We start from the raw sequence: 24077 nt of genomic DNA, 5'->3' as shown, positions 1-24077 counted from the left end.
TTTTATCAATATCTAAATAAGTATGTCTTCTGTTACTCCACATAGCTTACAATTTTGAATGTGTTAAAAGTTGCGAGGTTGGATTATTTAATAATAAATATGCAAGAAACGAATCATAATAGTATTTAATGCAATATTGTTTGCCGAACTCATTGGAACCTATTGCAAGGGATTTGGATTTTTTTTATTGAAGAGTACAAATCAGCATACTTAAGCGATACAATTCACCTAATGGTAATAATAAACCCGCTTCTTTTACTTTCTTGTTAGGTACACCAGAAGAATATCACAAGTGTTACCAGCCATCAAACTCAAATACTTTATTCAAATAGGCTTTAACTTTATGGATTTAATCTTATGCGTTATTGAATTTAACTTCGTAGTATACGTAAAAGTTAACTAATTCATTATTTCACGCATTAGTACGGTAGCGTAATAGATAGAACTAATAAATAATAACTAATCCATCAGAGTGTCCCCACTTAGATTTTCGCTCACCATGTCAAGAGGAGGCTATTTTTGTATCCCTAAGTACAAAAAATACTGTCATACAAGTATGCATGTACGCTTTTAATCTTTTATCATCGCGGAACTTTAACATTGTAATAATTATGACGGATACTGATGATATATATTTAATTAATTTGATGCCGATATTTCGATCCAATTGCATGAATTGTGGTCGCGGCGGGATTATTTCAAATTTTTTATGTCTCCAACCCACCAACGGAGATTTTTATATTCATCAATTATTAACAGGGATTAATTATTAAATACAATAAAACAAAAATCTATTGCTTTTATTCAATATAAATTTTATTAATGGTTATATTACAATATAAAACATTTTATTGTAAGAAAAAAATAATACAACGAATGGACGGAGCTTATATATAGGTCTTGGCGCCGAAACGGATCTTGAGTGGTATCATTGAATGCTTAAATGATAATCTATAGAATGTTACTCGCACAAGGCACATACACAGTTTGTCAAATCAAGTCAAGTGCAAAATCAAAATATGCGACTGTATAATTACGGATTTACTTCATACACCATTCAAAGTCCGTGCCGGGCCTATTGTTAAATTAAACTTAACACTAGTCTTTGTAAAATAAAAAATAATATCAAAATTATTATAAAAATGTATCAATAAAAATAATATTAATATAGATATAACCCCCGCAAATTGAAAGAGTACACCTCCACCTTAATTATGTTTGACCTTTTTGTAAAAAAATTTGACCAATTTTAATGTGTACCAGTCGATTATAATTATTCTTTGTAATCCAGTCCATTTAAAGCCCTCCATAAATACTTATGAAATTTGAAGTTAATTAACAGGTATTTTAAGAACAATTATTTATAATAGCAGTTTACCCCGGCATCACACGGGTATTTAACAATTTAACAAAAAATTTAAAATATAACATAGCCTATGTCAGCCGGGGATAGTGTAGCTTCCCAACAGTGAAATAATTTTTCAAATCGGTTCAGTAGTTTCGAAGCCTATTTAATGCAAACAAACAAACAAATCTTTCCTCTGTATAATATTAGTATAGAAGATATTATTTGAAATAAATGAACTAAGTAGAATGCTGACATCAGTGTCACGATGTCACGCAAATGTTAATACGACAAGGTGCCATCCCTATACTAATCTGCGGGGATTTTGTAAGTTGTTTTTAAAAATAACTGAATAAAAAAAGGTAGATTTAAATAAAGTAAATATAAAATGTTTACCATGTATGTTGATAATACAAATTAAGTCTTCATTAATTGGACGGAATTATTCGATATTGTAACCTAAATATATATGTTACCACATTTAAAATACAATTTTACAAGCAACAATGATAAATATTATATAAATTTAATTAGATATATCTAACCATAACTAGTTATTACTTTAATAATTGGATGTAATTCCAGAAAAACGTTTCAAACCACAATCATGTCAAAAATGAGTTTAGAACACAAAACTGGTCACATGATTCATATTATCGGTCTGACAAAAAATGGCAGCCCTACTGTCACTCTTTAAATGACATCATGTCTTAGCAGCCCAACACAATATATGTATGGAATATACTAATATTTATTAAACTTTAAACACGAATTCCTTAAAATGGAATGTTTGTGGCTTGGAACGTTTATCAGGAACTACATCCAATTATAAGTGTAAATTTGTGTATATTAAACATTGGCCAGAATAATAATTGCTATGATAATATTCTTTTGTACATTTATGCATTATAATACAGATAATTATATTATTTAATGGTACATAATCGATCGGTGGTCATAGCTATGCGTTTCGAATTATACTTATAAGATTAAAGTTGACTAAAATATTAAATTATACTACTAACAGAATATGTCATACACATAAAGCACAGAACAGGCTGATGGAGAGCTAAAGAGCTGTATAATAACGTATTAATGTTCAGCTGATGGCCCCAAGGTCAAATGCCTTTAATAAATTATATAAAAAAATAACATTCTATGTTTAAAAGTAATGCTATCTCCTGTTGGTAAAATCTTTATAATATGCATGTTATAATTTTTATAGAATAGTACTTACATATTATACTTATATCGATAGCCAAATTATCACTGCATTAATATTATAGAATTTCGCGCCTTAATATTAATAAATACATATAATTGTAATCATTAAACATACAAAAGACATTAAGGCACCATTAAAATACTTTAAATCAGTCATAGACATTATGACATGACACATGAAGACACAATTATTTAAAAAAAAAAGGCCTGTCAAACATAATTTGGCAGGAGCAAAGAAAACGAACTAATGTTTTTCTACATTAAATTATGAATGTTAAAGATTCAAGTGTTTTTCTTATAAAACATTTATAGGCTAAAACTTAGTATCGCAACATAGTATAGCACGAATTATGAGGTAAAAAATGTAGATGCCAGATGCGAGTGCCAGATACGAATTCTAGGAGTTACCCTTTCTTTCCTCCCCATAAAAATGTCCCAACCCTTAGAAATGTCATAATTTGAGGTAAGGTTATAATGCTTTTTTCTCTCGAACGGTGCATTACCTTGTAATAAGAGTGGTATCATTATATAGTCGTGGACTAAAGCTCTATCAATTACAAAGTTTTTACCTCCTAATTCGTGCTACGGGATACTAAATCCAACCCCATTAATAGTTTCATTTTAAACGGGGGCGCATTTGAGCTACATACCTAAAGGTAAGTAGTCAATACTAATAAAAGAGAACAAGACGGGAGCTCCTAAAGTGACGTTATTATGTCCTGTTGGATTCCTAGGAAGTCGCTAGACATTCCACTGCTAAAATCTAGACTCTACTAAAGATGTAATGCCGCCGCAGTGTGCGAGCGTGACGCATTTAATATTTACGCGGGAGTGACAGAGACAGGCAATAACAGGTTAACGTATTTGTTATAATTACACAAATAAAACTAAAAACAAAATTTTATGAACCACGCGGAACTCGAACTCGCAACCTCTTGCGTACCTTGCGAGCGCTCTTTCCAGCTGAACCAAACGTTCGAGTCACGCATTGAATTCATGTATGCATTGATTTTGACTTTACAATTGATAACCTGCTCAAACCGAATATCTGCATATCAGGAAATTGACTTAAGATGTACAACCTGTGAGCTGAACAAAGCATACAAGATTTTATCAACGATACGTCACTCGAACGGTTGGCTCAGTTGGAAAGAGCGCTCGCACGGAACGCAAGTTCGAGTCCCCCATCATTCACAAAATTTTGTTTTCAGTTTTATTTATGTAACACGTTAACATATGAAGTAACGTCCGGTATTTTGCAAACAAGGTTCTAAATTGCAATAACGCTAATAAAAAGCATACAAATAAATTTTATATTTAAAATAATAACAATTCGATGAACGATAACGATGACGTGTGATAGTTTGACGTGTTGTTCTATTCTACTCGTCTAAGATCCTAATCTATGTATTGCAAGTAAATATAAACTAAAGGGACATTATCGGGAGCTCATATATAAATATCACGGAAGTAAGGATATTTCCTTTTACATACAGGAGTATGTGCCATTTTCTCATAAGAAATTTAGTATTTTTTTTTAACTGGCGGCAATAATGGCAATTTTGGCAATGTTAACCTGGATACAAATTGTTTGCTCTCATGAGAACATTAATCAAATACAAATTGTGCCACGGACTTCAAAGTAATCAATTAAACAAAATTATGTAAAAAGCTGCTAAAATATCTAATATAATGTCTCCAATTGGAGTATAGCAAGAATTACTAACAACACTGGGACACATAAGTATGACTAAGCGAATAGCTGTCTTAATACAGTTTGTATATGAAAAGATATCAGACGGATCTCTACTGGACGGAGATGTATATAAAATTAATTAAGAAATACCAAAATCTTACTTTTATAGTAGAAAAATTAAATAATGATATTCATTTAGATCATTATTTACAACATATATTCATTTATATTCACCACAAACAATAAGAACATAACTTAGCGATACAATGCTAAATATAATTAAAGAATTCAGCGGTTCCAAATTGTGATTAAGTTAAAAGTTGCTCATAATATAACTTACATAATTCTATCTTGTCATCTTAGATCATGTATATGTGTAGATAAACCCTAACAGCTGTGAAAAAGTCGAAAAAAATTTAAGGCTTATAACCTCTTGCAACCTATTTTGAGCCATGCACACACACACTAACAAACATACAAATCGCGAGTTTAAGACATTGGCTTGTCACGCACACTAATGTAATAAACATGGCCTGTTTTTATCGGTTGTCTAGCAGATAGAGGCTCTATCAAGACGTATAATTTATCTAAGTTTGTCATCATCTCATCGGCTATTTGTCAAACATGTTTGTGTTCTCTCTGTATATTTTACCAGTTACGCTCTCGACTCCTCCTCTAATTCGAAGCGAGCCTGCGATTCCTTTAGTCTCTTGCGTTTCTTCGCTTGTATGTTGGCCTCAGTGAGGAACAGAGCGCCGGTGACGATGCACGCTATCGCGCCCACTACTCCCAAGCCGAACGACCATCCTGCGGTTAACATTATATTTGTATAAGATTATAATAATAATAATTTATTTCTCTTAAAAACATAGTTTACAGCAGCTAGTGGGCGGAGTCACCTTTTAGGCAAATAATGCCTGTAACAATTGTCTCCGCTCTACCATTTCAGCAATTATATAAATTAATTATTATATAAAATTTTATAAATAATTGTTCAATAATAATTGGTTTCCTATTTTTATTTTTCTACAGTAGGGATAGTTAACTTTATTGATTTTTTTATTGCTAATGCTATATAAATAGATTTCCTATAAAAATTAACAACTTATGTACACAGTTACGTAATATCATTTTTAAGAGCAGGATGTTATTTTTATGACATGTTGGCACGAGCAAGATGTGATCGTGATGATGATAAATGACGCGCCTCGCTCATTTGCTCATGACATTTCAACATGGCGACCGTTGTTCCTATTTTTGCCACTTCACAGATAAGTTGGCATAACTAATGAATAATGCTTGTGCGCTTGGAAGCAAAAAAAAGGCACTGCGCACTGTGGTACTCAGACTGCTGCCTGCGGCTCACAGCGTAACCCACGCCACTCGTGTTTTTTGACCGCCAGTATACAACTGTTGCATAAAATACTATTGAGTAATATGAGTAAATATTTTATGTATTCGTAAAAGTGACTTTATTAAATATCACATCCATCACACATCTCGTCGTGGTCATCAGTTTTGTTAAACTTCACCTTTCCAAAGAAAGATGACCTGAACGGTGGTAAACTTACCTAAATAATTATTAGCATGGTCCGGCATCCATCCATCTGTATTGCCGAAACAGGCGAACACTATCACAGCTATACAAGCGCTGATTCCTGTAGAACAAATAATATATACTCATTACAACGTGTTGGGACAGTTTCTGTTAAATAATATACACTTTATTTGAAATAATTTCTTGCAATCCTTGTCATACATAATATAACCAATGCAACAGCTTTTGAATAAAAGGCATAAAAGGCATTCATTTTCTCAAAGTTAATTCCTTTAGAATTCTTTTTGATGTCATTTCTAATATACTAGATACTACTACCGCTTCGGAAACAAATGGCGCTCTGAGAGCGCGGCGCAAGAAAATCTCCCAGCATTCTTTTTTTTGCGCTCTTTTCAACAAAAATATCCACTATTGTACAGTCATTTCTATCGCTATAAAACAATCATAATCTAGTCCCAGGCAGTCCGATCACTTAGATATTCAACTGTGGAGTGGTGGGATTTACGACCGAGCCATTTTTTAATAAAACATTTAAATTTACTTATAGATAATACCTGAACAGTGACTGGACTTTATTATAAATATAATATTATAAAGCTGCTGTGTTTGTTTGTTTGTTTGTTTGTTTGTTTGAACGCGCTAATCACTACGCTATCAAGTAACAGAGTACTACTGGTCCGATTTGAATGATTCTTTCAGTGTTGGGTAGTCCATTATCGAGGAAGGCTATAGGCTATGTTTTTTTTTTTCAAAATTAGGGATCCGTATTAAAATTGCTATTTTGTAACACAAGGTGTAAAATCGAAAACCTATCGCGTGAATTATACTTTATATGGCAAAACAACGTTTGCCGGGTCAGCTAGTTATAAATATGTATATGATTCGAAGCATCGAAGGTAAAAAGCCCAAAGATTTTTGAAGTTATACTTCTTTAGGCGCGTTATGAAAAAATTATGAGAGTGAAATTTTAAGTTGCGCGCGCTGTAACACAAAAGTAATAGGTTGAAATTGGTTCCTAATATTTTCTGACGTTTGCGTCATTCAGTATTTTTTTTTTTGGTTTCTTCGTCCATTATTATGACAGGCAAAGGGTTCAAGCCCATACAGCCGTATTCATTATTTAATAATTAATTGTCAAAGCAATCTTTGCAAGATTTTTACAAAATTGTTCTTTCTAAAAACGTAGAATAGCACGAGGAATAAATCATTTTAATGATTTTTGCTTCGTTAGGCCAAAGAAGTATAACTTGTTGCGTGCATACATAAGTACACACCCACTTTTTCTGAAAGAGGAGAACAAACGAGAGTACGGGTCACCTGATGTTAAGTGATCACCGCAGCCCACATTCTCTTGCAACTTTCTTCTTAACTTCTCTTTCAAGAGTCTTTCGTTACGTTCAAGATTCATACTACACCCGTGACATAAGATTGTGTTTTATACCCTTGTTACCACCACATTACTAATTACCGTCTTACCTGAAGCCAACATGGTGTATCCAATGCCTTTAATAAGTTGAACGTATCTGTTCTGGTCTGGGCCACAGCAGAGGAAGAACATGAGAACGCACGCCGCAGAAACCAAGACTCCTATCAGGCATAATGTGTAAAAGAACTGGGTCGCTATCATGAAACCTGAAAGTAGTTTAATTCAGTAAATAATAACATTAATTTGCTGAGTCAATTGCTGCAGGCTTAGATAATTTATACGTCTAGATAGCTCTTGCTGTTAGACAACCGATGAAAACAGGCCAGGTTTAATACTTAAGTGTGCGTGACAAGCTACGATTACCAGTGGCTCCTTTGCACATGACGCCGGCTAGATTATGGGCACCACAACGGCGCCTATTACTGCCGTGAGGCAGTAATGTGTAAACATTACTGTGTTTCGGTCTGAAGGGCGCCGTAGCTAGTGAAATTACTGGGCAAATGAGACTTAACATCTTATGTCTCAAGGTGACGAGCGCAATTGTAGTTCCGCTCAGAATTATTGGGTTTTTCAAGAATCCTGAGCGGCACTTGTAATGGGCAGGGCAATTACCATCAGCTCAACGTCCTGCTCGTCCCGTTCCTTACTCTCATTAAAAAAACGTCTTACACTCGCGATTTGTATGACACTTGTGTTAGTGTGCGTGCGTTGCTCAAAATAGAGGCAAGTTATTTGGACGTTTTCACAGATGTCATAGACTATCTAGAATTAATTATCTAAGGCTGCAGTATGTCTGGCTATCTACCGACATACTAAGGTCATATTTTGCCTCAATGTCCATATTGTACTTTGGATCAAAGTCAAAAAATCTTTATTCACTGTAAAACTTTATAAGTTATTTAGTGCAAGTCAGGATGAAGTACAAAAGTTACAATAGCATTCAAATGAGTATAACAATATTCATTAACAAAATTTAGAACATTAATTCCAACTATCTTTATCATTCAAATAATCTTTCACGTTATAATAGGCGCTAGATGTTAATTTATTTTTTACGACACATTTAATTTTTTTTATAAGTAATATTTTAATTTCGTATGGGAGTTTATTATAAAATATAACACAACCCACTTTAAAAGATTTAGCAATTTTACGGAGCCTAGTAGATGGAATTGCGAGTTTATGTTTGTTTCGAGTATTGACACTGTGTACATCATATACTTTTACTATACTTTTTAAATTGGCTAATATTTTTATGAGCGTATAGGAGGTTCTCGTATATGTACTGGCAGTGTTGGGAACTCAAAGTCCTTAAACAAGTAATGATTTCAATCTCAAACCTTACTATAATTTATATGTTTTTTTTAAAGAACTTTTTGATATTTATAACGCTTTTTAACTTTGAGCATGAATCATATCTTAGATACTTTATACTTCTAGACAGAGCCTCTTACTGTTAGACAACTGATTGAAAACAGGCCAGGTTTATTACTTTGTACTGTGCGCGACAAGCTACGTCTCACACTATGTGTATGTCACTTTGTGTAAGTCTCCGTGAAAAAAGAGGTTAACTGTCAACCACAAATTTTTTCGAGTTTTTTACAGCTGTCATAGTCTATATAGACGTATAAATGATCTGAGATTCATATATTGGATGCAGAATCTAACAAACTTTGTAAAATACTCTCTGATTGAAAAGAGTGGCCGTTGAGTATCTTTTATATTCTTACACGAACTCTACTTTTTCCAAACATGAAAGATTAAGTTATTTAGGTGGTTAATCCTATTTGAACAAGTTTATTTGACTTTGAAGGGTATATACCAACTGAAATCCTATAGGATTAGGTTGTTGTCTCTCCGACTAGTTATTCATTGGACGACAGCTGAAATTTTGGGACTGACAAAAAATAGCAGCCCTACTGTCAGTATTTAAATAACATCACGACTTAGTAGCCCAACCCACATGTACGGAATACACGAATATTTATTAAACTTTAAACACGAATTCTGTTCGAAGTAAATCCATCGAACAGGATTATATTACAAATATTGCTGAGTAGATAATATTAATTACTTATAACCATGTGTTGCCTTTAGTAAGGCAGTACGCGGTGACCAATGAGGGCCGGTCCTAGTTACCATTAACCATTTCAGGACCGGCCCGAGTAACCATTTTAACCATTATAACCAATGCATAGTAGAGATGCAGTACGCGAGTAACCATTAATCGGTCCGGTCCTAGTTACCATTAACCATTTGCCTATAACCATTACAGGACTGGTCCGAGTAACCATTTTAACCAATTAATAGTAGAGATCCGCGTACTCACAAGTAGAACCATTAATTATAGTTATTTAGCAAGTATCGTAGATAAGTATAGTACCTTAAGTAAATAAATACTTTTACCATAAAACCAATATAGACATCTACCCCTAAGTGTACCCCTTTTCAAATTCCTTAAAATGTGATGTTTGCGGCTTGGAACTTGGCTTTTTTCAGGAACTACGTCCTATTTAGATTGGAATTGGGTGAAGTCACATCATTGTGCGCTATCTGCAGTATATTAAAACAAGTATACCAAAAACCCTTGGCTGGCGTCGTGGTAGCTACCACCAAATTCAACAGAACGCGCGAGTTCATTGCAGATATGAGGAATGCGATAGTGCTGTGACCATTTTATTTTTCAACTAGTTGACCCGACAGACGTTGTTCTGTATATATTAAATAAAATATGTTTTTATGAATTTGTCAATAATATATCATAACATCAAGAATTACTTCGTAAAATATGCACCCTGCTGTCGTAATGAAATTGTTTTACAGCAGAACTGTCAAACCGTTCGTCAATCAATTCTCTCATAGAAATTATGTATGGACACATCAAATTTGTTGTTTTTATTTAATTTAGCAGCATTTTCCTATTAATTATCCACCTTTTAAACCTTCTCTGGACTTCCACAAATAATTCAAGACCAAAATTAGCCAAATCGGTCCAGCCGTTCTCGAGTTTTAGCGAGACTAACGAACAGCAATTCATTTTTATATACATATATAGATTAATAGGTCATATTTATAATTTGTACCTTTCTTCTTCTTTTGTTTCTTTTTGTTTGTAGCCAAAGTATTAGTTTTATTTTTTAAAAGCAATTAGGGAGTATTTTGTCATTTTATATTCACCATAATAAACTTAATATATATAAATTACGTGACACGTTGTTTGTCCGCGATGGACTCCCTAAACTAATGAACGGATTTTAATGGGGATTACTTCATGGAGTGCAGTTTAGTCCAACTTGAGAGATAGGATAGTGTTTATTTCGTTTTGAGACCCATAATTATTTTTAATTCCAATATTTGTTTTGTATGGACATATTTTCTATGAGAGAATTTAGTGACGCACCGTTTGACAGTTCCGCTGTGAAACAATTTCATTATAACAACAGGGACCAGAATTTACGAAATAATTCTTGATGTTTTGAAATATTATTGGCAAATTCCTATAAAACAGTAGTTTTTTTATTATCTACAGAACATCGTCTGTCGGGTCAGCTAGTTGTCATATATTTTAGAACAACAAATTGTTACTTAAGATGTAGAATATTGTATTGTATATGACGTGGTGTACTTTAATAAATAAATACCACAGCTTGACGACTTACCAGGTAATAAATAGCCACGTATTCTGTCATAGCCTGTTGTGAACGGATCGTAAACCCACCGACATCCCACGAAGAACCTCCTCTGGTACTGATCCAACGGGTCTGGTAACGATCTGAAGCAGTGACTCCACAATCCGAGGCTGAAAGTACAATCGCTCTCCATTTAAAGTTCAACAATTAATTTAAAGTACTAAAAGTAGTGATGAAAAAAGGATGGAAATTCGTTTAGTTGCTTGAAATATGACATACTAGCTGACCCGGCAAACGTTGTTTTGCCATATAAATTGTATTGATCTTTTGCTTGCTAGTTGATAAGAGATGGCGCTAGTTGTATTCATTAGTAACAATCACACTTCTTTTATATTTTGTATAATTCACGCTATAGTTTTATAAATTATAGCCTATTTGTTATTCTGGTGTGTAAGCTATATTATTGTAAAGTTTCATCAAAATCTATTCAGTAGATTTTGCGTTAAAGAAGTTCAAACTTTCACATTTATAATATTAGTAGGATAGTCTGCTAACTTAAAGAATTGCTAATTCTCACTCTGTCTTCTTCTATTGACCGTCAGAATAAGTCAGAATGAGAAAAAACACTCCTAAGCGGCTGTTTAAAGTTAGCGGACCATTATGAATAAGGGGGTTAAAGTTCAACAATTTAAAGTACTAAAAGTAGTGATGAAAAAAGGATGGAAATTCGTTTAGTTGCTTCAAATATGAAATGTGTTGCTTGAATTATGTAAACGAGGAATATCCTCGTTTACATAATAAATGTTTTGTTTACATCTACACTTAAGGCTGTTGCTGTTAAAAAGAGCCGTTTGCCCATTTAAAAATTACGCGTGAGTTTTTTCGTAAATGAAACTGTTGTTTGAGTGCGAAAAGTTTACTTGTCGCACGCAAATTATACTTGGCACACGCAAAATGCACGCACACGCCCTCAAGCGAATGACTTCGCTTGAGTGGGCAATGGACAACTTATCACACGAGTTGCACATTGCACAAGTCGCATTTCGATTGTAAGCATAGTCTATAGGCAATAAATGGAGAGCCGTTTTATTCCTTCGGTTATACTGAGAAAACCACTGAACCGATCGAAATAATACCATAAGATGCTGCGTGGTTCAAGGATTTAGCATTAAAATTTATTGTGATTACCGGCTTTAAATTTTTGAAGTTATACTTCTTTAGGCACTTTATGAAAAAATTATGAGAGTGTAATTTTAAGATGCGCGCGCGATCACTGTTACACAAAAGTAACAGGTTGAAGTTGGTACCTAAAATTTTCCGACATTTGCGTCATTCTTTTTTTTTCTTCGTCCATTATTAGGCAAAGGGTTCAAGCCCATACAGCCGTATTCATTATTTAATAATTAATTGTCAAAGACATCTGTGCATGACTTTAAAAAAAATGTTCTTTCTAAAAACGTAGAATAGAACGAGGAATAAATCATTTTAATGACTTTTGCTTCGTTAGGCCAAAGAAACTTCTTACGTGCATACATAAGTACCCACACACTCTTTTACTTACACTTATATATTCGCTGTAAAAATAAATCTGTCAATGACAATTCATACAATGAGGTACGCGGGGTACTTAACTTAAATGGCAAAACAACGTTTGCCGGGTCTGCACTTCTAATTATTTATTTATTTATTAAGGAAACAAACAGATACATAACTATAGTACAAAATTAAGTTAAATAAATATACAAATTACAATATTGGATATATCCTAGAATAGTTTCACTGAGAACACAAAAGAATACAATTTTACAGAGATGACAACAGAACGATAAGATAAGTAAACAATAGAATATTAAGGCGAATACACAGTATTATATAAATCAAGACACAGACAGCGATATAATAATGAATAAAGATACAAGGTTTAAGGCGACACTATGCCAGCGACCTTGAGCGATATAAATTCACGGCTGCTGGCCCCATCTATGTAACAAAGCCAATATTTAAAAAATTCTTGCGTGGAAAACTGTTTATATGCTTACACTCCTTCTTATTCATAACAAATCTGAATAAATGTACCTACACAAAAAAGTACAAGCTATAAGAATAACTTTTCTGAGAGTAGTTCTAAAAAATGCGTCATGCCATGCCAAAAAACTTGTTTAACTTCAAAGAAATGTGGTAGTTCAAAAAGGCTCGGCAGTGTTAACTATAACCAACAGCAAGCATTAGCAACCTACAAATAAGACTTAGGGATATGTGTAACAGGATTAAGTAGTGTTCATAGCTCCAAATCCTATATTTTCACCACAAAACTTGTTTAAAAACACCTTCTTTGCGTGTTTTCTGCTTACTCTTCGCCTTAAGGTAAGGACAGTAATTGTTGTTTTAACTTAGTCTTAAATGCAGCAGTAGAGGAGTGCGAAAACAGATCGACATTAATGTGAGAATCCAATGATGAACACATTCTGTGAAGAGGCGCGCGAAACCCAATATTGGTTCTAGGAGTCGGTAGGTTGAAAGTTCTGTGCGTGCGTAAAGATCTGGCAGGAACATTGAATGGCAAAAGCTCGAGAAGTTCAGGACAAGCTGGTTCATTCACACATATTTTTCTTAAGGTGACATGTAATATGTAAAAGAACAAGCAAATAAAACATAGTAAAGCTCCACTGACAAAGGCGTAATTACATACAGCATCTATTAGTATTTAAAATCGTACCGTTCCATTTTAGCGCCTCTCATTCTGGGGTCGCTCACCAGCCAATTAGGCGTGCCGAAAGCCAATGCCACCGTGACAAGGGCAATGACGAACACGGCGATGCCGCAATTACCGGCCAAGCTTCTGTTCTTCATTGTCTGCGAAACATTGTATTAAAAAATAAGTCAGTATTAGGCTGATACCAGGGGCGTGCATACCATATAGGCAATTGGGTACTGCCTACCTCGTTAAGTACCTAAATAAATATAGCACTAGTGTTAAAGTTGTTTTAGTTTATTTGGTTTCGTGATTCTATAACCAAACTTAGAATGACATAAACTAAAATAGGTATTAGCTTGACAAAATGTCCGGAAACTATATGCGAAACACAAACAACTTAAATAATTAGACCTCAAAACCTAGCGCTGTCGGACTAAATTGCAACTATGGCTGGTTAGATCTACAGTGCGAGTGCCAACCTATAGTTTTACTATCGAGATATTTTACGATAAATAGTTTTATATTCAGTCTTCCCTTGTTGGTTTCTATACATATCTTATATCTAAACGAGCAATTCTTGTATAGGTATATATAATATATAGGTATATATTTTGAATTTCGGAAACAGCTCCAACGATTCTCATAAAATTTAGTATACAGGGGATTTCGGGGGCGATAAATCGATCTAGCTAGGTTTCAATTTTACAAAAATGTAGTTTTATCCGTGTTTTAATGAGAAACAGCTACAATAACATTAGAATAAAAAGATAAATCGGCAGTATATACAAGAAGTATGTCAGATGGGACATTGGGTGATCCGGAAAGCAGGGGACCCCGGTTCGAATCCAGATGTCCTATTAGTTAATTTTTTGTTTCAAGTTTTGTACATTCTTAAAAATCCGAGCAAGGCGCGGTTGTCTTGATATTTATATACAACCCTCTTAACTCAAGGTGTTGCAAGGCTAAATATACCTATAGCCGCCTAGGTCTTGTTACGAGGGTCGCAATCAGCTGGGAAAATCATGTGGACAGTTTTTTGGGACTCAAAGGAAGTCCTGTTGATCGATTACGAAGGTAAAGGTGTCCCCATATCAAGAGATTACTACGCTTTAATCCTAGAGCAATTAAAAGCAATCAGGGGGAAAGAAGGGGGAAATAGACCAAAGGTGTCCTCTTTTTGCACGGCCCTGCCCTACAGAAGGTGGGCTTAGAAATTTTACCACACCCAGGGTGGGTGTTCTGACCTGGCTCCCTCTGATTATTACCTATTTCTTATTTATTATTGAAACTATAACTAACAATCTTCCAAATCCAATTCCAAATCACTTTGACTCCCTGGGGAGTAAAAAGCTATTTTAGTCCCTATTTAAAGGGATCTAACAAACTTGCTCTTTTGAATAAACGTGATATAACAATATATTACAAAATTACATTATCCCATCAAAACCACAGAGTGAAAATTCGAACCAAGATAAAAAAAATCTTGGTTATTTCCTCGACTTGAGATCTAAATCTATGCGAGAAATATTAGTAGGTAACAAGAATAAGTTCAATTCGTCCAAACTGTGAATATATTATTATGTTTTTCAAAATGAGTTTTAAAGTTTTTAGAGTTTTATAATTAAGTCCCAGCCACTGTTCAGGCATTATCTATAAATAAATTTGAATGTTTTATAAAAAAAAATGGCTCTGTCGTAAATCCTACTACTCCACAGCTGAATACCTAAATGATCGGACAGCCTGGGACTAGATTATGATTATTTTATAGCAATAGCAATAACAGTACAATATTGTATATTTTATTATAAAAAGCGCAAAAAAAGAATGCTGGGAGAGTTTCTTGCGCCGCTTCTTCTATCTCAGAGCGCCATTTGTTTCCGAAGCGGTAGTAGTATCTATCTGATATTAGAAATGACATCAAAAATAATTCTAAAGGAATCAATTTTGAGAATGCCTGAAAATAAATGCCTTTTTTGGCTTTTAAAGTGAAAACAGGTACCTACATTGGGTATGGGCAGTTTCGGTATGGGGAAAAAGAACTGAACTCACGTTACTGTTACGCCAAAGAAATTAAAGATTAAAACATAGAGATCACACATAAAGTCAAAGTGAAATAAACTTTATTCAATTAGGCTCAAAATAAGTTCTATCAAATCATCAAAAATATTTATTTTAAATTTCTGAATCGGAGTTGAAAAACTGTAAAGCTCGCGAGAAGAACATACAAGAAACTCAACGGCCACTCTTTTCAAACAAATAGAGTATTTTACAATGGCTGTAATATACATAACAAATTAGTTTGTAAGGTGCTGCATCCGATATATGATTCGTGTTTAAATAATATCAAATATTTCATAAAAACTAATAAACTGTACTATAAATATAAATTATCGTATATTGGATGCATCAACCTTTCGAGCTTGAATTTATTGTTTGTATAAGGATGCTTCGTGAATAAGATACTCTTAACAAATACACTGGTCTATTAACTATAACAGGTCGACCTGACACCACAAGCAGCACACGATCGCGAGTTGACGCATGGACCAGCCATTGTTCGTTAAGAGAGGAAATATCAAATAAAAATATGTATGAAGAATATGCTAATGACCGCTTTATGTACAAATCTCTTGGCCTTGGTACACTGGTCACAATGTTCCGACAAAATAATTAGATGTCAGTATCCGAAATGTTCTAAATTTACACACGTTTGTGAAAAATACGGGGTAGCCTTCTTCTATAAATCTTTGCTCAAAATCATATAGTGCAAATGAGCTCTCATCTCTCATCATTTTATCATTCTCTTATTTTAGATGTTAAGGGGGAGCACATTTTACCACTTTGGAAGTGTCTCTCGCGCAAACTATTCACTTTAAAAAATAATTTACTACTCATTTTTGAAGACTTATTCATAGATACCCAACATGTATGAGTTTGATGAAAAAAAAATTCTGAGTTTCAGTTCTAAGTATGGGGAACCCCCAAAATTTATTGTTTTTTTTTTCTACTTTTGTGTGAAAATGTTAATGCGGTTCACAGAATATATCTACTTACCAAGTTTCAACAGTTTAGTTCTTATAGTTTCGGAAAAAAGTGGCTGTGACATACACGGACAGACAGACAGACATGACTTATCTATAAGGGTTCCGTTTTTTGCCATTTAGCTACGCAACACATGCGATGACACTGTGATAGTGTGCGTGCATTACTCAAAATAGAGTATAGTTCTAAACACAATTTTTTTCAACGTTTTCACAGCTCTCATAGTCTATCTAGACCATAGTTTCTCAACCTTATTTTGCTCACCGCCCACTTTGTGTATATGTTTTTTTCTAGAGTATTTTCGTGTATTTTTTGCCTTTTTAAAATATATTTTTTAATCTACCCACGCCCCATCTGCACCATCTCAATGCCCCCTAATTTTCTCTGGGTCTTCTACTGCCCCCCCGAAAGTCTCAAACGCCCACAAGGGGGCGTTATCGCCCACGTTGAGAACCTATGGTCTAGACGTATAAATGATTTAGACCTTTATGTTAGTATGTCAACTAGACTATTTTGTGTCATACTTCATTAGGTGAAAAAAGCGGATAAAAAGGGGAAAAATTATCTTCAAAACTACGCAAAATCGTAGAACACACATAGGGGTGATTCGGATACTCATCACCATGATCACCTTTCAAATTTTAGCTTTGGACGTCAACTTCTCGGCCACCCTGTATATTCGATTCGGTGACCATAAGCCTCTTGAAACTCAACTGAGTAATGGACGAGAGTAAAATAAATTTGATTACGTATAAGAAGTAACAGTAAACAAAAAACGTCTTTCTTTTTAATTGCACAAAATTATTTAATCATATTAGCATAGAAGTTATGTAAATTATGCGTTAATCAATCATGTTATTTTCATTGGTTGTATTTTACACCTTTTTTATTACAATATTGTTATTTATACAAACGTAAAATAGTACGAGGAATAATTTTATTAATGAGTTTTGTTTTCCTACGCCTAAGAAGTAAAGCTTCTTGCCTACATACATAGCTACACTCACTTTCCTTTTACAATATGGTTTTATTACCTTATTTAATTCTACAATTCCATGGCACAGTTATGGGATATATATTTTTTTTATGAAAATAGGGGAGCCTATGGCTCCTAACTATTTTTAAAAACCTCCCAGAACATTGGCTAATAAAATGAGCCAAATTCAAATTTTAGCTTTGGACGTCAACTTCTCGGCCACCCAGTATGTATAGATAAAGATGTATAGGTACCTCGCGATGAGTAAGTCCTTGTTTACTGAAGCCTTTATATATCTCAATGTCATTTAAACCTTGGTATGTATGAACCATCCATTACCGCACTTTGTAACGAGAGAACACACAAACAAGGCTGTATTTCACAATATTTCACTAAACGAAGGAGGTTCTGTATTCGCGCGGCTCCGAGACACAATGCACGAATATATTCACACGCATTCACGCTGTGGGAACTGTTCTTGTCAATTACTTATTCAGGGCTAGCCACGTCATTATAATTGTTATTATATTACCGAGCAGTGTACAAACCTGTACTCAAACCGATTAGCTAAAATATAAATCTTATTTTATGATCGTACGTTTGTAGGGTTCCGCACCCAATGATTAACCAAATTCAGGCAACACTCCTGTAATTCCTCCGGTGTTGCAAGAGAATGTGGGCGGCGGTGATCGCTTAACACCAGGTGACCCGTAAGCTCGTTTATTCCACAAAAAATACCAACAACTAATCTCTCTGACTCGGGTGTCCGACGATCTGTCAAGTGTCAGCGGCTTCATAAACGGAAATAGTATATAATATATATACGGTCCCGGGTTCGAATCCCGGTAGGTGCAAGCATTTATATGATGAATATGGATGTTTGTTTCCGAGTCATGGATGTTTAAATGTATTTATGTATGTTTATATGAATTTATGTTTGTTTAAGTAAGTATATTGTATTAAATATATCGTTGTCTTGTAACCCATAACACAGGCTATATATGCTTAACTTGGGGCAAGATAATTTGTGTAAAAAAAGTGTGTCAATATTATTATTATTGTACTAGCGGACCCGACAGACGTTGTCCTGAACACACGTGATGCATTTGAACAATCGGTCCAGACGTTAGGAGGAGATCACTAACATACGTAGAAGAATTATATGTCGACGTATTGAGAATCTAAACCATCTTCGAATCCCCTTGAACACACACAGAAAATTACATTCAAATCGGTCCAGCCGTTTAGGAGGAGTTCACTGTCAACACACGTACAGAAGAATTATATATATAAAGATATATATATTCCCCTGGCGCATTCCCTATTTGGGGTCGGCCCTCCCAATACTAGATCGCTACTGTTTGCGTTCTTGGGTCATTGCTGGCGTTAGGCCTAGCATCGTCATGTCTTTAATGATTCTGGTCCAGGTAGTTGGTGGGCGGCCTCTGAAGTTGCGGTTGTTTGTAGCTAACTTTTTACTACACAATACGAAGAAATTTAGTTTAGGAACAACGCACGAAAGTTCACTTAAATCTCTTAGCTCTGCAACAAATGAATGTTTTAAGCCTTTGGTATCTTTTAAAGCAGGGTTTCCAAAATTTATCGATATCGATACCTTGAGGTCGATATCGGTTTTCCAAGAGTCAACACTCAACTTAGTCGAAAACTGATTTTGAGTGTCCAAGAGATGTAAAAAATGACTCCTATTCGTGAACACAATTTCTTATTTGAAACTATCAAGATACTGTGTTACATACCAACTTATAATATTTTAGCAGGAAGAATAATTTTTGTACTTTTAAAAACAAACTTGGAAAGTAAACAAAATAGGAATATAGGGATAGGATTTTGAAAGTAATTTGCCTATCACTTCATTTAGGAAAATGATCTCTTGCCCAAAATAGTTTGGGAATCGCTGTTGTCAAATATTCATTGGAATATATACCTACTGTAAACCACTGTTTCCCAAACATTACTCTGCCATGGCCCGGAAATTGTCATACAGCCCCTTCGTGACCCACCTTACTTTTAAACCCAAGCCAAAATAATATACATTTATTAATAGTTAAAAGGTTTTTTAGTACTACTGACATTGGTATTGTCTATTTAGTCACAAAATTTTAAAGTATGTAGCTGCTGTTAATTTTTTCTAAAGAATCCAAGTTCGCGGAAAACTACGAAAGTTTTATCCTATGGACTTTTATTAAAACAAGGCAGGAATATTGGGACCCCTTATTTTATTTTGATTCGGTACCGGGTTGCGACCCAGCAAATGGGAAACCCTGCTCAATACAAAATAATTATTATATACATTTAATTACCAAACTTACTACATACAGGATAAGCTGTTTATTTACGGGGTATATGTTCGAAAATTTTGCCATGGATACAGAAACCGTAGATAAGGAATCGTCATTTATATGGAATTATAGAGAATTCGTTCATAGATGACAAAAACAAAAAAGAAATAAATTTAATTTAAATTATTCAACATATTGATTGATTATATTATCTTCAGGCTTAGGAAATGTTCGGAAATGGTTTAAAGAATTTTGTAATTTTTTCTCGCTTGGCAGTTTTTAAAAGCTCCTTCAATTGATTGTAATAAGATCTATATTATTTTTTTAAGAGTCAATTTGACAACACATTTACAAAGGTATTTGAGTTGAATTCCTTTTTATTAATATGTATGTACCAATTAGATCCGCGAGTAAGCCAATCTTAAGCCGTGAATATAGGAATTGGGTCGCAATTGTTTTAATGAAGTGCAAATAAGAAGATATTACTGTATATAAATCATAGATGGATTATGATAAGTGTAGAATAGAAGTGTCACAGAAAGCCAAAAGTAGGTGGTATACTATGGATATATGGAATTCCCGGTTTTCGTTAGGACTTTAGAAGTACAATTTCCTGATTTTACATATCTCGGGTTAGAATTAAATTTTTGCCAAATTGGTTGGTTTCAGAATTATACTTTGCTACTGATTTGAAATGTAATTAGAGTTTGATCCACTATAAAAACTTTTCATAAAAATTATCTAACCATTGATGAGAAATGCATAAAAACGGAATTCGCGGTGGAGGAGGGTTATCAGTTTAGGTTGTTTAACAAAATTATTACACTAATAAAGTTATAATCAACATTAAAACTTGTGAAAACAAGTATGCACCTAATAACACTCACATTTGAGTGACATGCATGGGGCTGATATGATGGTTGCTATCTACCGTACATCAAAAATATGTGCATTAATGATTTAGTTATTCTTTAACTTTGAGAACCAGGATAGAGATTTACTACACCAAACTTACTTTTGTAAACGGTTTGTTACCATATCGGAATTTATAAGCTAAACTACTAAAAGATCCACAATGCTCCTGTGATGCCTGGTGTTGCAAGGGAGTGTGACTGCTGGTGATCACATTCCACCCAGTGGACCTACTATAAGTGGGGGAGAGTGTTTACCAGTTTAGCAGGTCTTATAGTGGAATTCTAATGCAAGTGAAAAAAAAATCCTACAAGCTAGTTGTAGGATTTTTTAATGTGCTTCTTCAACAACAACAACAACAACAACAAGAAGTAAGGTATATACACAATCAAATAGACCCACACACAGCTTTGAAAATGTCAATAAAATTGAGTTTAGAACTAACCTCTATTTTGAGCAATTCACACACACTAACAGAAAGTGTCATACAAATTGTGAGTGTAAGTCGAAGCTTGTCACACACACTCAATGAATATTCCTGGCCTGTTTCTTGGGGTCTCTAACTGCTCAAGACTCTGTCTAGTCATATAATCTATCTAAGATAGAACTAAGAATATTAATAGAAAGCTAACCATATTAACTAGAAAGTCTAACAAATTTGGAAATTTGATAATGTTGTTTCTAGTTTCTACTTTTTTTTGTAGTCTAATAAAGAAAGGAGTTAGGTCTTTATACTATCTTATAAACTGACACTTGTTTCTATTTTCGGTCCTTTATTTTATATTAATGATTTACATTTAGTGGTAGATTACAGATTATTTTTAAAGTGTATATTTTATTTTAAAAAAGAGCAAAAAAAGAATGCTAAGAGTTTCCTACATCACTTCTTATCTCTTAGAGCACCATTTGTTTACGAAGTAGTGGTAGTATTACAAATGCATTATCAAAAAAAATCTAAAGCAATAATTTTCAGAAAATAGACACCTTTATTGCCTTTTAAGGCATAGGAGTTTAAAATACAAATAAGTGTTTTAGATTTTATTTTCATCATAATATTCTGATTATTATCAATAAATATTATGTTATGAGTGCCGTGTACACAATAATTCTAACATACCTACCAGAGCAATACCAATTAATTTGATAATATTAATGTAAAAGTGTGTGCAATAAAATAACTATAAAAAAAGATATAGAAGATATTATGTGCAGCATAACTTATTATGTTAACAAAACCTTTTTGAGGCAAGCTTTTAAAATATAAAAAAAAAACACTCAATAACACAGTCACTAATAAGCACAGTAAGCAAATGTTAAATATTGTAGAAACTTATAATAAATGTTAATTTACTGAAAACAAAATATAAAGTTACAAACATACCAGCACTTGTGAATAACACTCAACGTTGTTTGTCCGACAATATACAGTCGAAGTTTCCAAACTTATTCGCTTTTGTTGTATATATATTCTGTAGTGTATTCACAAAGTAAAAACGCTCGCATCACCATATTAAAATATTTAACATTAACTCATAGTTTCAAAATTATATATATAACTGAAGTTTAAGAGTAAGGTGTGGTCAGCACTCAGCAAAGTTGCCAGATGTGTCTGCTAAAATTGGTAATTACCCGGCATACTTTTCATATTATTATTTGACATGATTTCACTATTAGTGCATTTTGGCTCAGAAACGAAGAATATTTTTACTTTTTTAGGGATCATAAAGAGAGCCCTTATAATTTAAGTACATGATAGTGTATAAGCAAAGAGGAGAAGAAAACAACACTGCAGAAAGTTTTGGTCTGTAAATACAATTCTTGTTTTAAGTTACAATAAAGACAGTAAACCATTTATAAGTTATCAAATATTACTAAAATGTATCTTACCATAACTAATGCTAATTTACAAAAACAAAAACAATTTTACGTTTGAATCTGGAACCTATTTTGATGACAACCAACATGGTGATCGCAAGGGAAGCGAATAACAAAAAAAATGAAATTGACAAAGACAAAATATTGGTTTCGTCCTTTTTATTTCTAACAGTTTTTGTATGTTGTGATCTCCATAATGCACACTATTATTCTTCCAATCTAAGTTATCTAGGTGATGCCTGTAGGAGTTTTACTTGAAAATTATAAATAAAATATTCCTCTAACATATTCTGAGGTAGCAGATAGCGAAAGAAACGATAACCTCCACTGTAGTTTAAAATTGCTTATAATTAAATATAACTCCTTAATTAGTACATACACTCTTTAATGGAAAAACATATCTTTATATTAAATATACATAGGTACTATAAATAAACGTAAACCTTATAATTGTATCGTTAAATTAAGTTTAACATTTATCAACATTTAATTATTTTATCGCTACTACCCTGAAATAGCGAAAAAATTCCTTAACTGGCAGTATAATTATTACATTGTGCCATAGTTACACAAAAAAAAATATTTCAACGGCGAAGTGAGTTTTTATTTATTTAGTGGCACGGGATGTAAGTCTATGGGCCGACGAAATGAGATATATCATTGAATAATTGACATCATTTAAATAAAGTAAATCAGAAAAGTTGGCATAGAAAAATACCAACTCCTATAATCACCACACGAAATAAATCTTATCGCATGACGCGAGCGTTCACATTCTGTAATACATCGTTCAATCGAAGCACGACTATTTAGTAAACACTACCTGGTGGCACTTTAAAAGATTATTAGTAGACACTAGGCAGTAGCAAAGAATATGTAATAGTTGGCAATAAATAGGTAGTTAATAGAATAGCAATAGTCAGGTATCTAAATATTATTATAGTAAAGGGAAAATATAATAATAAAAAAAAAATATAGTAAAATTATAAGATGATTGTTTTATTCTTTAGTGATTTCAGACAGATGGGTCAAGTGAATGTTCTTAGGATGACTTTCACTGCAGATTAGTACCTAATACCTATATTATTGACAAATTTCTTGGAAAGTTTAAAAAAACTTACACTTAAGGCCGGGTAGACCCAGCGAAGTAGGCATTTAACGCTTACAAGAGTTGCCCGGGATTCCCGCGAAGCGAGTCGTGCGCTAACGTCGCTAGCGTCTCACAAATCACAATATTTCGTGTAATCAGGCAGCTGTAGGTCAACTAAATTTAATATCATAATTTCTTTTAAAAATAAAATGTGAGATTTGACTAATTGTAAGTTTGTTTTGTAATAATTCGTAGTAATCGAATAAACCTAAGACATTCAATTTGAATAGATATATTATACAATAAACC

The 24077-nt window shown here is 33.5% G+C and overlaps 2 protein-coding genes across 2 annotated transcripts in view; one reads left to right on the top strand and one right to left on the bottom strand.

Moving 5' to 3' along the window:
• Positions 1–24077, top strand: part of LOC126971160 (pseudouridine-5'-phosphate glycosidase) — a 263833-nt gene that overhangs the window by 234124 nt on the left and 5632 nt on the right. The window lies entirely within an intron of this gene.
• LOC126971180 (uncharacterized) lies at positions 793–22368 on the bottom strand. The gene is made up of 6 exons (XM_050817349.1): positions 22185–22368; positions 13595–13731; positions 10909–11048; positions 7300–7455; positions 5837–5923; positions 793–5072 (listed from the first exon to the last, which is right to left on the bottom strand). Exons 2-6 carry the CDS (start codon positions 13726–13728, stop codon positions 4921–4923), a joined length of 669 nt encoding a protein of 222 aa, XP_050673306.1. The 5' UTR covers positions 13729–13731; positions 22185–22368; the 3' UTR covers positions 793–4920.

Source organism: Leptidea sinapis, chromosome 23 (assembly GCF_905404315.1).
Source record: "Leptidea sinapis chromosome 23, ilLepSina1.1, whole genome shotgun sequence".
NCBI classification, from domain to species: Eukaryota; Metazoa; Arthropoda; class Insecta; order Lepidoptera; family Pieridae; genus Leptidea; species Leptidea sinapis.
The sequence above is the reverse complement of the archived record's forward strand: the minus strand, read 5'-3'. Positions and strand labels throughout refer to the sequence as shown.

Excerpts from the sequence above, each read along its gene's own strand:
- LOC126971180 (XM_050817349.1), bottom strand. The coding sequence starts at position 13,728 with ATGAAGAACAGAAGCTTGGCCGGTAATTGCGGCATCGCCGTGTTCGTC. Across the intron at positions 7,456-10,908 it reads ACGTGGCTATTTATTACCTG|GTTTCATGATAGCGACCCAG; the intron begins GTAAGTCGTCAA and ends AACTACTTTCAG. Across the intron at positions 5,073-5,836 it reads CCATGCTAATAATTATTTAG|GATGGTCGTTCGGCTTGGGA; the intron begins GTAAGTTTACCA and ends TGTTAACCGCAG.